The sequence below is a fragment of the Myotis yumanensis genome, unplaced genomic scaffold (genome assembly GCF_028538775.1).
Source record: "Myotis yumanensis isolate MYYU_CA2020_CCGP unplaced genomic scaffold, mMyoYum1.0.hap1 SCAF_14, whole genome shotgun sequence".
Classification (NCBI taxonomy): domain Eukaryota; kingdom Metazoa; phylum Chordata; class Mammalia; order Chiroptera; family Vespertilionidae; genus Myotis; species Myotis yumanensis.
The window spans coordinates 15,527,345-15,546,105 of NW_027223765.1; the positions used below are offsets into that span (position 1 = coordinate 15,527,345).

The 18,761-nt window shown below is 35.0% G+C and overlaps 1 protein-coding gene across 1 annotated transcript in view; it reads right to left on the minus strand.

Moving 5' to 3' along the window:
- Positions 1 to 1,145: 1,145 nt before the first annotated feature.
- Positions 1,146 to 18,761, minus strand: part of CMC1 (C-X9-C motif containing 1) — a 59,717-nt gene continuing 42,101 nt past the window's right edge. The window contains exons 3-4 of the mRNA XM_070433293.1: positions 4,199 to 4,289; positions 1,146 to 1,461 (exon numbers count right to left, since the gene is read on the minus strand). Coding sequence (XP_070289394.1) covers positions 1,341 to 1,461; positions 4,199 to 4,289 — 212 coding nt within the window. The 3' untranslated portion in view covers positions 1,146 to 1,340. The remainder of the gene's footprint in view (positions 1,462 to 4,198; positions 4,290 to 18,761) is intronic.

An 18,761-nucleotide genomic window follows, 5' to 3' on the forward strand; every position in this document is an offset into this window, starting at 1 on the left:
CCATATAAAATTGAAGTTGGCCACTGATTCAAATCAAAATTATAAAATAGCCACATATTATATATTTCACTAACTTTTTAAAGTAAATGTTTTGCCTTTAATTAAAAACAAAAATTAGTCCTGTGTTTTAAGAAATGCACCAATACAAAAAGGCCAACCCTATGCTATGTGACCTCAAGGCTTCTATATTTGTTTTGCTTTTTTCTGCTCTAGTAATCTCCCTCCTTTTGATCTGTGGCCTGGGAAAATGTGTTTTCTTTGGGTTTTAAATAAGAGTAAAATAGTTCTTTGAGTAATTCACTCGAGAAAAGTGTGGAACTTTAACTACTGGTTCTTTAGGGTCCTCTTTAAGTTCTTTAAAAATGTCAGATCTATTTCAGTGGTGTTGGGGACAAATTTAAATCTTGTCCTTGTAGTCATTTCTATTTGGGATTTTAATGAGAACTGTAAACATATATAAAATGTACTTACCTGGAAACTGGTTGCAATAGCTGTAGTAAAGTTAATAGTTCATTGGGGTGGGGGAGCAACTTCTAATATAAAAGCTCAACCTGGGACCATATTATTACATTGAGACAGAAAAATTTTACATTCATTCCTGAAAACATTATTATGTTATAAAATGGTCATTTAGGTTTATAAAGAAGACCTTTCTTAAAAAAGATTAAAGTATTTTCAGTAGTCAAATTAACAGGCCAAGGAATATAGTGATACATTTAGAAAAATTTTCATCAAAGATGTTAAAATTAATTAGTTTTTACATACTTATCTACCATCTATATTTCCAAATAAGCCTTTAGTAATAATAACAATAACTAGCCATTAAAGAGCATTTACCATGTCCAAGGCTCTATTCTATGTACTTACACTACTCGGTCCTCACAATAACTGTATGAGACTTATTTCCAGTTGTATAGCTAATAAGTGGAGAACAAGGAAGGATTCTGTTTCATAATCACTCTGCTGAACTTCCTAGTTACTAACACCTTTGATGGTTGTCCATTCCTGTTTTCCTTTAGTTACTTCAGGTCCCATGATTAGCCTTCACTCTACATTGATAGAAAGTAAGATAAGATCTATATAGAATCCTAAAAATTAGTAGAACTACAGTTGTGGAAAATTTTTGAAAAATCCATAATGACCAGGCAAACTATGTCCCATTTCACTATTTATTTCTATCTCATTTAATAAACTTAACTTTAAAATTTTTTTTAAAAAACTTTATTTCAGATAAAATTAATATTTCCATAATTTAGGATAAGCAGACACACTTCCTTGAGAACATTATTTTAGGTAATTGTGATTTCCATGAATAGAGTTAGTATCATGTGAGTATTTGCCTACATGCTTGTTGGAAGCTTCTGTAGCCTTTTCTTGGTAGGAATTCCAGTTTTTCTGAATTCTTCCCTTTCCTTCAGGTATTCCATTTTACATTCTTCATAAAAAGCAGGATCAGTATAGCTATAAGAAAGAAATGAATATCTTTTAAAGTGAATCACTCTGCAAGTATTTAATATAGGCTTACTTTAATGACATTCAGATATCCAGTTCATCAGGCACAAACATTAGAAGTAGATTTTAACAGCTGAAACTAAACTAATATTGAATGTCAATTGCAATTGAAATTAAAAAAAATTTTTTCAAAAGAAGATTTTTAGTAATGGTCATAAATTCACTGTAAACATTACTCCACCAAACTAATTAAAGACCAGAAAAATAAAAAGACCTAATGGCAACGGCACTATCACAGGATATAATGAGAAGCACACTCACTGCCTATTTAAGGAGCCCATGGTATTACAGAGCAGACAGGTAAAGAGTGAATTATAATTAAGTATACAAAGTGCTGTGGTAGAGGTATGGCCCAGTGCACCAAGGAAAGATGGGGAAGAAGTGAGGAAGGGGGAGATGTCAAGGGGAAATGCTTGAGCTGCAGTTTGAAGGACCATCAGAAATCCCTATAGAAGGTACATATGCAAAGGCAAAGAGATGAGGAAAAACTATGATGCCTAAAGAACTGTAGGTAACTTGGAACCACTATGGCAGATTATGCACATAGGAGAAAGGGCCTGAGATGTAGCTAAAAAGGGCAAGAACCAAATCCTGATGGTCCATTTATGCCATAGTAAGAAGTTAAAATCTATCCTGAAGATGATGGGGCACTATTAGGAAAGCAACTGTAAGGTCAGCTTTGTGTCTTAGATGAATCTGACAGCATGCAGCAAAGTTAGAAGCAGGATATCCAATAAATAAACAATTATAATAACCCAGACAAGAAATGATGAGGGCCTAGGCCAAAGGAGGAGCAGCTGTGATAAAAAGGATGCAATGGATCTGGGGGAGATTTGAGAAATGAATGCATCAATAGGAAATAACCAATTAGAGTTAGGAGACAAGAAAGATACTAGACAACTGTATAATTCACAAAGACACATAATGCAGAGTAAAAGTAGCTGAGTTCAGTTTTGTGCCTGAAGAAAGAAGCATAGAAATGTCGGTCAATAGGAAGTAACTGAATCTATGAGTGCAAACTGAGCTTTCTCAGATTTAAAAATGAGGAGAGATATAGGGAAGCAAATTTAAGGAACAGGTTAAGGGCGATGGGGGGGGGGGGGGGGGATAATTAGCTAGAGACGTTAGGAAACAGGAAGCCAGATAGAAGGGAATTTTATGAGATTACCAGCGAGGTGAAGTAAAAGAAAGGACTGAAAAGAGATTCAATTTGGCTACCATGAACCCACTAGAACAGTGATTCTCAACCTTGGCTGCACATTAGAATCACCTGGGAATCTTTTTAAAATCCTGATTTCTGGGCCTCATCCTCCGGAAATTCTGTTTCTTTGTTACTAATGTTGTGGCCCCACCCCATAACAAAGAAACAGAATTTCCGGAGGATGAGGCCCAGAAATCAGGATTTTAAAAAGATTCCCAGGTGATTCTAATGTGCAGCCAAGGTTGAGAACCACTGTACTAGAGCCTTTAGGAAGAGCAGCTTCAATGGAGTGAGGACAGAAGTCAGATTGCAGTTTATTGAATTCATGAAGATGAGATAGGCAGAAACCAGAGCACAAACAATGCTTCAAGATGTCACTATGAAAAGATGAGAGAGCATAGTGGTTACATCCATTTTATGGAATGTCAATAGTAACTAAAGCAGAGCACTGTCTTACTCAAAGATGAAAAATACTATTTCTTTTTTTTTTTTTAAATATACTTTATTGATTTTTTACAGAGAGGAAGGGAGAGAGATAGAGAGTTAGAAACATCGATGAGAGAGAAACATCGATCAGCTGCCTCCTGCACATCTCCTACTGGGGATGTGCCCGCAACTCAGGTACATGCCCTTGACTGGAATTGAACCTGGGACCTTTCAGTCCGCAGGCCGATGTTCTATCCACTGAGCCAAACCGGTTTCGGCGAAAAATACTATTTCTTAACTATAAACCCATCTATAATATATTTTATAGATCAACCTCTTCATGAAATTGGTTAAATCACATGAAAAATATGCTTTTCACAATGGAATACTGCGCTGCTATAAAAAAGAAGGAACTTTTACCATTTGCCACAGCTGGATGGAACTGGAGAGCATTATGCTTATCAAAATAAGCCAGTCGGAGAAAGATATATATCACATGATCTCACTCATATGTGGGATATAATGATCAACATAAACTGATGAACAAAAATGGATCCAGAGACAAGGTGGCACTGAGCAGACCTTCCAACCTCGGGGAGAAGGCAGGGGAGGAGGGCGGTTAGAGATCAACCAAAGGACTTGTATACATGCATATTAGCATGACCAATGGACACAGACATTGGGGGCAGTGGGGGCTTGCCAAGGGGGTGCAAGTGGTGGTGGGGGGTTAATTGGGGGGAAAAGGAGATATGTAATACTTTAAACAATAATTAAAACAAAAACAAAACAAAAAGAAAAACATGCTTTTGTTTACTGACCTCATATATTTAATCAGATATAATGCTGACCCACATAACTTAAAGAAACACTTTATAAATATGTTGCTTTTTTTAAGAATAATGTTTAACAAATTGATATTTTAGACTCAGCTTAAAAATATGATGGATTAAAGGGGTACAGAATATATTACATTGAATGAGTTAAATAATAAACTCTTACCTACTACACATACTCCATACACATACACAAAGACGCACAAACACTGAGATAACTACTTACTAAGAGGTTAGACATTCTTTTAATGCAGAATTTTCCTTCCGGCATTTTACTACCATAAGCATTCCAGACTCCTTGCAACATTTGGTAAAATCTGAAATAAAACATTTGGAAAGAAAAAAAATCTGTAATTATATCCACACAATTTCTGACAGATATAATTTAACATCTATTACCTAGACTGGTGGTCGGCAAACTGCGGCTCGTGAGCCACATGCGGCTCTTTGGCCCCCTGAGTGTGGCTCTTCCACAAAATACCGACTTCTGCGCATGGGCCACGAAGTTTCAATCGCACTGTACATGCATGTCCGCACGTAGCATTTTGTGGAAGAGCCACACTCAAGGGGCCAAAGAGCTGCATGTGGCTTGCGAGCCGCAGTTTGCCGACCACTGACCTAGACTGTGCTTGGCACACAGCACATGCTCTACCAAAGACAGGTACAAGAATGAAAGGCAGAATGAGATGAGTGTCATTTACTTTGTGGAAACAAAGAGATTTGAAAGGAGGGAGAGAGGATGACCTCTAAGATAGAGTGAGGAGACAGATGGGATGCAAAGAAATACGATTTCTAAGAGGGAAAAGGATATTCTAGAAGAAATGAGTAAGAAGAACAAAAGAAAAGCTGTTTCCGCCCAGCCATCGTGGCTCAGTGGTTGAGCTTCAACCTATGAATGTTGATGGTTCAATTCCCAGGGTCAGGGCTAGATCTTCAGTGTGGGGGGCGCAGGAGACAGCTGATCAACGATTCTCGCACGTTACTGATGTTTCTATATCTCTCTCTCCTTTTCCTTTCCTTTCTGAAATCAATAAAAATATACTTAAAAGTAAATAAAAAAGGAGCTGTTTCTAGACATGGGCATCTGGTGTCCAGTCTCTGCATGTCTTCTCTTGATGCATAAAGGCACCCCTTTCTTGTTTTTTTAATCCTCTCCCGAGGATATAGTTTATTGGTTTTTAGAGAGAGGTAGGGGAAAAGAGGGAGAGAAACCTTAAATTATATCATCCTCACAAAGAATTAACTAGGTAAAAAATTAACTTTTTCTGACTATCTTTTAAAACTCATAATACAAAGTTATCAAGATTTCCTTCTTTTCTTAAGCTGTGTGTTACCCATTTAGTTACTAAGGAATATAATTTATAATTATTTTAAAACAAGCAGGTAATTTCAGGAGACTCCATGAAAACACATAATATGTCACAAAAATATTTTTTAATGGGACAAGAGCCTTACAACAGAGATATCAGTATGTACCTGCAGTATCACAGGATACTTTGAAGGATACATGGTAGAATAGGAACAAAGGCAATAGATGCAGGTAATGACTTTAATGCAAAAATTTAGTGGGTCTAATCACATTAAATTATGGGTGACATGTAATAGTCCACTTCAAATATAGAATTAGCTTCCTTTAGTTCCTTGTTCACTAGTCTCAGCAGTCCCAACAATTGCTCTCTGATTCCTGAACCTACTCAGATACCTTTTTTATTCCAATTACGAAATGTTCTCCATCCTCTCTGTGCAAATGAGCTAGATTCCAGGCCAAATCAGACCATGGGATCATTTTTTGTGCGCTTTGACTAAGGACTTCCTACAACTCAAAAATGCAAAGCAGACTTATAATCAGCTCATTATCAGTAGAGACCATGGCAATCAAAAACTTTCACTCTGGAATGTCATCAGCATGCCTACACAAGTTAATTTTTCTACTTATGGCATAATAAAATCTACCTTTCTAGGAGCAAGAATTATCTCAAATAAAAATTAAGACATGAGCAATACTCAAAGGGAATATGTACATCAAGTTAACCCAGAAGGACTAAATCTGCCTAAAGGCTTCTTGAAGGGAACTTCCATGATGACAGTGGTAATGAACCATGGGCTGATCTCCCTGCACCACCTCTCCTTCCTGGAACCTCAGAGACCTACTCCAGACCAGTTCACTTAGTTAATGTCTGTAAGAAAGACTTTGCTTAATGAAATTTTATAGTTGACCAATCCTAGTCCTTTTCTGGAAAACACAAACACAATGGCTATTATCAAAAGTCCACATTCTGAATTTAACAAACACAATATTTTTACACTGAGAAATTCACAACAGAATGCTTAGGCATTCATTATTTTAAGACTTCTTTCCCTAATATAAATAGAAATGCCCTTAGTAGGGAATTAATGCGAGATAGCATTTATGTGTTCTGATCACAATAAAGGCACATTCTATGTATTTTCACACTTGTCCAAATCTCTTCAGGAATAACTGTGACTGGCCTAAAGCCTCAAGCTGTTTGTAGGGTTTTGTCACTTGTTTAGCAACAAGATTTTAATGAGGGTCTTTCTTTCATACCACATTAGCATACATTCATATAATAATGATGTTGCTAATACTGCCAAATGATTTCTAAAATGGTATTCTGAAACAAATCCAATTGAAATTGCTTCTTTCAATATTATGTTAAATGTTAAAGAGCTCTAACACCTCTATATAATTTAATTACCATTAAACACTATACTAGTAAAAATAAAATTTCATTCACTTAAATAAACCTTAAGGTAATGCAAATGAATATCAATAAATAGTGAGGGTAGAGAGTTTATTAAAAGTTATTCTAAATTTTAAAGAAAAGTAGTTAAATATAGAATTCAAGACTTTCTTCCTTAAAAAAATCAAGAACGTGAGAGAGTATCTTTCTTTTGTAAACCCTCATTTCTCTGAAAACAAAACAAAACAAAACAATACCATGTAAGAAACTATTGGTAAAAATATGTTTTAGGTATAATAATATTTAGGTCAAGTATATCTATGAAAAACAGAAAGTCTTCTCCTAACTTTAGTCTAAGGCAGTGATGGTGAACCTTTTGAGCTCGGCGTGTCAGCATTTTGAAAAACCCTAAATTAACTCTAGTGCCGTGTCACATATAGAAATTTTTTTATATTTGCAACCATAATAAAACAAAGACTTATATTTTTGATATTTACTTTATATATTTAAATGCCATTTAACAAAGAAAAATCAACCAAAAAAATGAGTTCGTGTGTCACCTCTGACACGCGTGTCATAGGTTTGCCATCACTGGTCTAAGGTAATGGGCAAAATAATCACATTGTAATTATGTACAAGTAGCCTATATAATTTTCAGTTTCTATAGGAAAAAACCTTTGGGGGGGAACCTCTGTATAAAAGCAATAAGAGAAAAAAATCATTTAGAATTGTTTATAACTCATTTACTTTATGGAACTTTTATTTATATTTTAGTATTTCAATAAACCCCAAACATTATTTGCAAAATAATTTAGTCATCCAGTTACAGCTAAAGCATTCAATGAGATGACACTTTGAAAACATACTAAATTAAAAGAAATGATCCCTAATGTCTCGTCTTTGACTAGAAACCACTCCATTTATATCCCCACTAACCTATAATTTTTTAGAAATTTTAAGCTTATAAATTTTTATAGAACCCCTTTAGACAAAGAATTACTTGTAACTTTCTATTTCATTAATGAGTAAAATATTTATAAAGTACCTATTTTTCCAGCTATATTATAAAAAGCAAGTATAATTTAGAATTTTAACATATAAGCTATGTGTAATATTTCTGTAACTACACTATCATCTTAATGGTCTCACCTTAAAATCTAGAACTTCAATTTTATCTAAATGAAAAAGATTTATGGAGGTCTTGCTTATTAATTACATGTAGTAGGACAGATTTTAAAATCACCTTAAGTTCATAATGTATCAATAACTTTACAACTGGAAATCTTAAGCATAAAACCATTTGCTTTTACAGAACTGGATAAGAACAAAAACAGATATACTTTAAACACTGTATAAAAGATCTTTTGACCAGTTATTAAATCAGAAGAGGTTTTAAAATGTAGAACTGAAAATGATGCAATTTAGGGAGGGATTAGATAGGTGGCGACTTTTAGTAAGATTTTCCTTCATACAAAGGTGTCTGGAGTGTTAAATCTGTAATATAAATTTAAGTCTAAAACTAATTTTTCACAGGAAAAGCTATCTTTTAAGTAAAGACTTCTGTTGTGAGCAGTCTAATGCCAGGTCCCTGTAGACCATGCCTAAGTGCTGTGCTGCTCTCAGTAATCATCCTCCCTTCTGGAAGCTGTGAAGTAAAAAGTGCCTGAAGACAACAGGAGGTCACCCTCAGTTCTGAGCACACCAGCTCCAAGTGCAGTAATGAAGGCCTGAGCCAAGGCAGAGAAACCATGAAGACAGTAGTTTGTCTTCCTCCTAATGACTGCTCAACTGATGCAAACCAAAGCCACAAGGCCACCAAGCATATTACTCTGTATAACAGACAGCATGCATGAAAAATGTCATGAAATTCTTGTGAAAGATTTTGTGAACAGTTCTGACTCTATTGAACATGTTTATTCTTTCTTTCTTTCTATCTATCTATCTATCTATCTATCTATCTATCTATCTATCTATCTATCTATCTATCTGGCTAATATACTAAGTGTCCTTCTGGGTAATGACGTCACGCAGCAACACTCAGCTTCCTCTCTCTAGTGACTAGCCTCCTTGCAGTTTCTTCAGCCCAGGAACACAGCCAGGTGGAAACATTTCACACTTTAACCAAATGTCTGAAGCGTTTTCCCATGCCTCATCTCATTTGATCCTCACAGAAGTCCTGGAGTAGGCAGATAGGAGAGTTGGTGGAATCCTATTTTCTTTTCATTAGCCGGAAAACGGAGATTTAGAAAGCTTAGAAACTTGACCCGACTGAAAAGAAGAAATGGTGGACCTTGAAAATGACTTCAGGTTTTCTCACTACCCAGAATATAGTCAAACACTGCTGCAGTTAAATATTTTACCCTTTGTTCTCCCTGCGTGATCTACTACAATAATCTGCTTTGTGCTGATATTTACTGCTGTGTTGCTGACAATTACGTGAAAGAGAAGTTGGGGTGCTTCACTGGGCTGGAAAAAGTTTTAGCTAAATCAGAAAGCAGGTCTAGTTAAGCAAGTTTATCTACATATATAAAGCTCTCACTGGCATCAATCGCATGTGCGTGTTTTGATCTGTCATTGTTGATCATGAATTTGGTTGACACTTCTATTATAGAGAAGGGCATATAGTGACATTAAAATATTTCTTCTAATTAATTTCCTTGCAATGTGCACGAATTCATGTACCAGGCCACTAGTAGGAAATAACATTCCTAGTTTTTCCCTTCTCCTGGTTCAGAGCCAGTGTGAACACTGTTCCCTTCCCTTACTAGATGTGGTTTCCAGACTATTGATAAAATCTGAATTACCCTCCTCATAATCTGCTGGTTTGCAAATTTATATATTCAGCACCTTGCTTTTGCTCCATACAGAATGTGAAGTAGCTTGGTAACTCCCTTAAAAAACAGCATTCATAAAGGTTTGATAAATTCTTGAAATCCAAACACAAATATAAGACAAATATAAACATAACAATGGCACCCTAGCTGGTTTGGCTCAGTGGCTAAATGGTCACGGGTTTGATTCTGGCCAAGGGTACATGCCCGGTTGCGGGCTCAGTCCCCAGTTGGGGGCATATAGGAGGCAGCCGGTCAATAATTCTCATCATTGATGTTTGATCTCTCTCTCCCTCTCCCTTCCTCTCTAAAATCAATAAAAATATATTTTAAAATAATAACAATGGCTACATCTTTCTGAAACTATATTACAAATCACTTGTAGGGAATCATTAAGAGAATGACATGACACCAGCCATTCCCTATCCTGTCTTTTCTTAGCTGAAGCAAAACAATATTTTTACATAAGTAAAAATATAGCCTTTGACACCATTAAAACCCACTTACCAGCTTTCTTTTAATCTAACACAATCACCCCACAACCAAAGTACAAACATTATACCACAGAATACTACACAGCCACTAAAAAAAAGTATACAGATAAGGACAATCTCCAAAGACTTAAACAGATAAAGCAAAATGCAAAAGAGTCTATTAATAATATGTTGCCATTTCAGTTTAGAATATACACATATAAGTGTGTGTATGTGTGTATGCACGTATCTTTAAAGAGAGATTGATGTTTGTGTAAGCAGAAAATGGCTGTGGAAGATGTAAGAAACTGGTTGTCTCAGCAGAGGAAAAGAAGAATTGAAGGGAACAAGAATTGAAGAAGCACATTTGTACTGTGTTTTAGAATGTGTGTTAAACTTATAAAACGGTTTTTTTTTTTTTAAAGTAGTAGCTTTGGTGGAGGAGGTATGGGGGAGTGGAGTCCAGATGAGAGGAGCTTTGACTTTATGAGTAAAGAAGACATCTCCTTCCTTTTTTCCCCCTAAACAAGTTCTTTCCCCTAAAGGGAGGCAGGGAGATGTGTGTGTGTGTGTGTGTGTGTGTGTGTGTGTGTGTGTGTGTGTGTGTGTAGGCGGGGAGGTGAGGAGGTGTGTGTGTAGGAAATCCCTCTACATCTCACTAAGAACACCCCACCCTACTCATCACACTCTAGGGATATTTCTGCATATATCGCTTAATTTCATTAAATGCTGATTGCTATCAAATACAAATCTGGACATTTCTTTTCACAAAATATACAACTACAGAGATCCTACTCTCTCCATTATACCCAGGCCAAGTGAAAAGCACTCTTCCAAGATGAAATGATACCATCAAAGTCACACTATTGGCTTTCTTTTCATTTAACATAGACACACCAACGGCCAAAACGAAAGAAATCTGACAATGATAACATGAACTACCTTGCTAATAAGTCCAAATTCTCAGCTTTAAAGAGCAAAAAAGAGAATAAAAGACATGTTATGCTAAATTTAATTAGACATTTAATAAGTGTAGTATCCCTAGTTAACAAGGCAAATCGATCCTTTCAGTTCTGGCTGCAGTTTATTTAAAGACTTTACAATTTTACTACTTAGAAGCAAGTCCTATGGAGGTGTCATCTCACCATTTATATTTTCACAACACTTATGATATTGCTATCACACTCTTAAAATAAATGAAAAGCCCATGCCACATTTCAGACCAATATAATGCTACAGACTCTATTTTTATTTCTGGAAATAAACACTAAAATAGTTCTGTATTGCTCACTTTATTCTTACAATGTTGAACATTAAAAAAATAAAACTAAGGTTTTTTTCAAGTCCCAACTACACTTGGAAAACAGAAGTTTCAATCACTTGGTTTTAAAATTAAGCACCAGAAAATATATCATTGTAAAATTCTGACAACTGCATTCATTTTATGACAAAATTATTATGCTTTTAATTTTGTATTAAATTGTGATTTATTAGCTTGCTACTTTAGAGATTAATCTATGTATAGAATGAATTTAGTGGTGCAAATAATGAGACAAAGAAGGTAGAAGGATGAACATGAAAAGATTATTTTACATTGCAGTGCATGAGCTATTTGATAATTCCAACATAGTACAAAAGAAAGCCTCTCTCTAGATTGATCATGGTTCAGTGAACATCACTGAATATCTAATACCTCCAACTCAATTAATTCTCACTTGATTAAGATCATACTGATATTCAAACTAAATCATCTCTCCAGTCAAGTAGAAATCAATATTTCTGATTTTACTTTTAAATTACAATAGAAAATAAAATGCACACATCTTCAATATGCCAAGAGTGGCTTTTCCATTCTAGTCTACCATGGCATGGATAACACAGTTGATTAAAGAATTATTCTAATCTGAGCACCAATATGTAGCAGAATCTGATTAATTTGAACACAGAGATGGAATAAAGTAATTAAATATATCTTATACAGGGCAAATAGAATATTGACATAAAATAAATTTGACTTCTTTAAAACAAACCTCACTATTTATCGGCTCAACTAGTTAGGACTGTGGTTTTATCAAAGACTGATTACTCTCAGAGAAGAGTATTGCTTCAGGCACAAATATTTATAAGGTGGGCAAAGAACAGTCCTTTTTAACTCATACTCTTTCCACCACTGCCACCTCCAAAAAGCAGACACATACCTACAACAACCAAATTATTTCTATAGACTTTTTCAGAAAAAGCAGGACATACTGACCCACCTTTGCTGATCAGGGTAAAACATGGTGAATCCTAAAATAACAAAATGCTTTCGTATTTGTAACTCTTACTGCTAAAGAGAACATGAAATAGATTTTCCTCCTTTCATTCCTTAATTCCCTTCTAATTAAAGATGGAGAAGAGTAAAGCTAAATTATTTTTAGTATTAGTTGAGTAGCAAGTATTACTTTACTTGTTAGTAAACTCAATAATTCAGTAAAAACAACAAAATTTCCAAGTATTATATAAAATTTTCAAATATATTTAAGAAAGCAAAATCACAGCTAACTATACTATTAAAATCGAAAATAATACAACTTAGAGTACTTAGAGTGTGTCCAACAGTGAGCACTATATATATTATGTATATATTATATGTAAAATACTTTCTATATAAAGATATAACATATATAAAATATATGAAATATATCTTTATTTTATATGATTTTTAAACCTCACAAAGTAGGTTACTACTATGCACTAAATAATTCGTAGGTATTACTCAGATGTGCCTTTTCTGGTGTCTTAGATATACCGCTTTACAGAAAAGAATATGAGGAACCAAGAATTACGCAACTTAACTTGGAAATACAGATTTCCAAAATTTATATCTGATGAGAAACTGCCTAGAACAGTGATGGCGAACCTTTTGAGCTCAGAGTGTCAGCATTTTGAAAAACCCTAACTTAACTCTGGTGCCATGTCACATATAGAACTTTTTTGATATTTGCAACCATAGTAAAACAAAGACTTATATTTTTGGTATTTATCTTATATATTTAAATGCCATTTAACAAAGAAAAATCAACCAAAAAAATGAGTTCGTGTGTCACCTTTGACACGCGTGTCATAGGTTCGCCATCACTGGCCTAGAAGTTAGTTATAAACCATAACTAAGGTATGAAAAACAAAATTTGTTAAAGTATGATACTGTCCAAGGATTTGTAACCTCTGAGGCTGGGGCCACCTATGCAACTTGGAAGGTGGGCCATTTATTCATTAGACATAAAAGGATATTCTTTACATGCATGAAAGACTCCACCTATTTTTCTTGAACCACGTGGAAATCTTGGTTTGATTTTCTTTCTTATGACTGAAGCATATCTTCGGAAAAATATTTCTCTTATACATTATAAAGGGTAGGGCAAGAGTAGGCTATAGTTGTGAGTATGCAAATAGGTTTATTCTTGTATTATTTATTAATTATTGTATTATTTTCCATACAAACAATTTTAAACCTACTTTTGCCCCACCATGTATATATTATAATATATATTTCTCTAATATGTACATTATAAATTTATACATGCATGTAAAATATATAAATGACAGTGCAAGTAAAGACTAACAACCCGTGCGCATGCCCCATGTTTGAAGGTGCAGCTGTTACTTTATTCCAGATCATTGTTTGCCTTGCAGAAATGGATTTATATATTTTTAAAGCCGGAATTTCTGTTTTACGTAAAATCTGACAATTTTATATAGTCTAGCGAACTTTGTTTACTGAGACACTGCACAGGGGAAAACCAAAATATGTCTGCACAATGGCTCTGAGCTGAAGGCTGACTGGTGTCATCAGCTTGAAAGGCTTTCTTGAACACTTCAACTCAGATAATTATGCACATGTGGTTATCCCATCAGAAACGTCTATCACTCACTTGTCAACTACTCAAGCAGAAGTCTCATAATAATTCTAAACAGCATCTTAGCCTAGAAGCAGAGGAATTAAATGGAGATGTTCCCATCTCTAACTCCCTAATTTCACAGGCCTCATAACTTTCCAGGGCCCTGTGAGGCAGTCAGTCATGATGGATGTTGACATCCTTCAGGAACCCGAAACAGGGAATCAAATGGATCCTTAACTAAAAGTTTCGATTTCCTTTGAGCCCACACTGAATGTACTATTTATCAGTTGCTAAACTTCTTTTACCTCAAGAAGCACATCAGGTAAGAAGAATGTTTTGTTTGAATGGATGCTACTTGATAAAATAAAGGGGTTTCTTTTCCTCCTCTATTAAATTATCAGACATTTAGTAAGCTAACAGTTTGTCTGCTGCTCTCAGAGGTCTCCAATGGAGCAGCAAAGCAATGACACACTTAACATTAAATAATACAAAATAAAACAGCAATTATGGGAGCCCTTGTGTTGGTTGGAGGGTCGTTCTGTACACTAAAATGTTGTGGGTTTCATCCCAATCTGGGCGAGTAGGAGAGGCAACCCATCAATGTCTCTCCCACATTGATGTTTCTCTCTCTCTCTCTCTCTTTCTCGCTCTCTGAAAACAATGAAAATATATCCTTGGGTGAGGATTAAAAACAAACAAACAGCAATTACGGGAAAATGACAACAAGTATCACATGGACATGGCAAAAAAAAGACTGATTGCTTAAGGAGGTCACATGCAATGACTAAAATAAGAGACTGCAGGAGGAAGAGCTCACTACAGGCTACTTAGAAAGGCAGCACAACTGCCTACATAAGACTCTTCCTACATTTGCAAAGATGGATGGAAGAAATCCAAGAAGTGTCAAACAACAATCTTTGCCTTTACCTCCTACTAAACAGTCTATTAATCAACCTGTGAGTACAAATGATGAAATGAATAATTATTTTAAATATTTCTAATAATTCTACATGGTCAGAATGCAGTCTAGTAGCTATTAATTATATACGTTCACAAAGTATCAAGGCAAAGTCTAACAGGTCAGTATCATGGGGCCTGGTCTTAAGAAGCTATTTATAAGACACTGCCAAATAAGAATTTCACTTTTATTCTATATTTTATTGCTAACTTTCATTAAAATAACAAAAATCAATTGAAATATATTTAAAACATAAAAATTTTTTAAAAGGTTTTTTAATTTTCTATCATGACTGAAGAAAGTAGAAAAAGTGACTGTCACAGTCTTATTTGTTAGATTCCACAAAGAATATTTTTAATTTTAAAATAGAATGTCAACAGGGTTGATTGAAATAAAGAGAAATAAATTAATGCTAAATAATTACTAAGGAAGTTTTGTTTATAGAAATGAATAATTCAGTGTTTTACAAAGTAAATTCAAACAGCAGCTGCTTTGCTGACTTTAAGCTAAAAAGAGCTTTCTCCAAATGTACAAACTTTAAAACTAGAGCATCATCATATTTTTTTGTGGAATAGAATTTATTTCCCAGGTCTCATGTTATTAGTATAAAATATTACAAAGTTACAATAATAATCAAGTAGCCAGTAAGACGTCTCATCACTGATTTTTCAAGGGAGGTATCTGTCACTTTCTAGTTAATTGAATATATGCATAATTCCTGCCCCGTTAAGTCATAACAGCTGGGGGGAGAGATGAATTAAGATTTCTAACAATCTGTTCCCAACCCACTTGATCCTGAATATTATTCAGATCTCAGAATGGATCTTATGGCTGCCTTTTAACTCCACTGCAGTTCCATTTCTTTCTCCTTAATTACTTGCTCCCATATATCAGGAAGGAGCTCTTCCTCCATCAGTAAGAAATGAGCCCAAACTTAAAACAATAAACATACTTGAGAGAAATTGCACATGTTACAAATTAAGTTCATTTTCACTAAATGAATCGGTTTCTCATCACAGCAGCTAATAGATAGAGAAATTTGAAAAACAAACGTTGTAAGTACCTGCAAATTAAATCTGAAATAAAACACTTTCAAACAGCCACATAAGACAAAGGGAAAATGGGTTCTATTTACATTTTAAAATTTTGTGGTTTATCTATTGCCTACTGTAAACTGAAGTCTGCAACTCTTGCGTGGATCACCTACTAACATCAACTACTCCACCCAGCCTTAGCACCTATAGTGAATCACCATTTTCATACCTCAGATCACCAGAGACATTGAGAGGAAAAACTGAACTGGATGAGATTAACAGGATGCAAAAATAATGAAACTACTGCATCACACAAAATTCCTATTTCTATTAGAGACTTATAGGAAACCACTAAGGGCATAATTAGCATATACAGGTATAAAAGAAGATTGAGATTCAAAACAATCTCAACAATATGGACAACCAAGGCAAAAAAAAATTTAAAGGATAAATTTCTCAGAAACAAATGCAAATTTTTGCAATTAGGTTTTTAAAAAAACTTTTAAATTTTAGAACAGAATGACAGATGAAATCATATGTGATCCAACTATGTGAAACATGACAGAATACCTAAACCAATCTCAATATCAATGTCCCAATCACAATGGCAAGAAGATCACAGCATATCTGTGTTCTCCTCTGGGGGACACTTGACATGTTATAGATGGATCTTGACAAATGAGCAAGTTCCTACAGAAAGGTGATCAGGAGATTGAGAGGTCTAAAAACCACTATGAATATATACCATATTATGTATTAACCATTATCTTGGAAATCTACCCATTGTGGGCTTAAGTAAAATCCTGGAACACATTAAATGCAAGAATTTAGATTTGAGCAAGGCTCCTAGTCCCAATTCTTTCCCTTAGAACACAATGGGGAAAGAAAACGAGTTTATAAACCCTGAGAATTCCCAATAATGGTACTTTTCATTCTTGAGAGAAGCAGACTGGGGGCATAAATAAGAATCCTAGAGAAAAGTAAAAAATAAAAACAAAACCCCTTTGAATAAAAGCCTCTACCCGACTTCAAAGGATAGATACCTCAGCAGAGGCAGAAAAGCCACTAGGGTATGCATTTTTTAGGGTTCCATACTCAATACAGAGGATAAGCCAAAAGTAACCTCACAGGAAAAGAGGAAACATTCTAGAGGCCATTTAACAAAAACAGTGCATTGGCCAATGTGCTCCTTTCCCTCCAATTTCCAGGCTTCAGAAAAGTACATAGAAGAACACACTTCAGCCCTCAAACTACAGCCCACCAAGGAGGACAATCATATCAGAAAAGAGTGGCAGGAGTATTAAAGAGAATTCACCCAAATTTTTCAGAGTTATAGAAAACAACTCTGAAAACACACTCTAAGGATAAGAAAATTCACCTCAAATGTCACATTATATAAGAACTTAATAAAAACATAAATATAAGAAAGCTCGACTTCAATAAATAGTTGATAAAATTGAGAAGAGAAGATAAAAATGGGAGTTGAAGACCAAAACAAATCCATTACAGTGCTAAGTAAATACATTAGAAATACATAAGAAATAGAATAGACACAGCTATATGAGAGACTTTATAAGAATGACTTACGATAATCATAGTAAATATAGAAGAAATTGAAAAAAAAAAAAAGGTTAATGCAAACCAAGGCAACTGTTGTGGTAGGCAGCTTCTAGGATGGCCTCAAATAATCCCAGTCTCCTGGTATTCACACGCTTTGGTAAACCATTCCCTTTGAGTGTAGGCTAAACCTAGAGATTTCCTTCTAGTTCAAGAATATGAAAATGTAATCGCTTCTCGACCTTTTGGCTAAGATCAAGTGTAAGGATATGAAAATGTGGATGGCATCTCGCTGCCATGATTAGGTTACAAAAGCCCATAACTTACATCTGATTAGCAGATGCTCTCTATTGCCTTCCCATTTTTCACGCTTTGATGAAGAAAACTGCCACATGTGGGAAAGACTCATCTGGTAAGAAATGGAGGGTGGCCTCTGGCTAACAGTCAGCAAGGAACTGAGACTGTCAGTACCACATCCCACGGGGGAACTGGATGCTGCCAACAAGCACTGAGTGATCTTGGAAGCAGATCCTTCCCCAGCCGAGAGTTCAGATGAGACTGCAGACCCTGAGCCAACACCTTAACTGAAGTCTTGTGAGAGACTAAAGAAGTGGACTCAGCTTCGTCATATTGGATTCCTGCCCCACTGAAATGGTAAAATAATAAATGTGTGTTGTTTATAGTCACTAAACTTTGGGGTAATTTGTTATGTAGCAAATAACATCAAGTGTTAATCCCATTTCAAAGTTCCAAAGACGACTGATACCTCAAAAGTAGAGAATTCAAAAAAGGAAAAGAAAAAAATATTTTAAAGGACAATTTAAGAAAAGTTTTGACATAAAGAACTGAATCTGCAAAGCAAAAGAATACAGTATGGTCCAGAAAGAACTGATGAAGAACTATATGCTAGTTAAGTTCCCAAACTGGAGGACAAAGTCTTTTTCTAATATCCAAGCAGAAAAATCAAGTCACATATGGCGGAGTGGTTGCAAGGTGGGAAAGGGATGAAAATCTGGCTAATCTCAGAATTCCCAGATCAACATTCAGTGTCATAAAAATACTAATGTAATATGTACAAAGTTCTGAAGAAAGGAAAATATGACCTGACAATTTTATACCCACCCTATATGACACACATGTACAAGGCAACAAGCAGTCATTTCCAAACATGATAGATTATGTAGGATTCTAGAACCCAAAGACTCTTCTTAAATAAACTATTTATTTGACAATACATCTAGCCAATCAAGGAATGGATCAAAACAAATAAATAAATAGAGGAGAAGACGTAGTAAAAAAAATAATTTATTGTTACATAAAGAATACGTATTAAAAATCTTAACAATGTAAAAA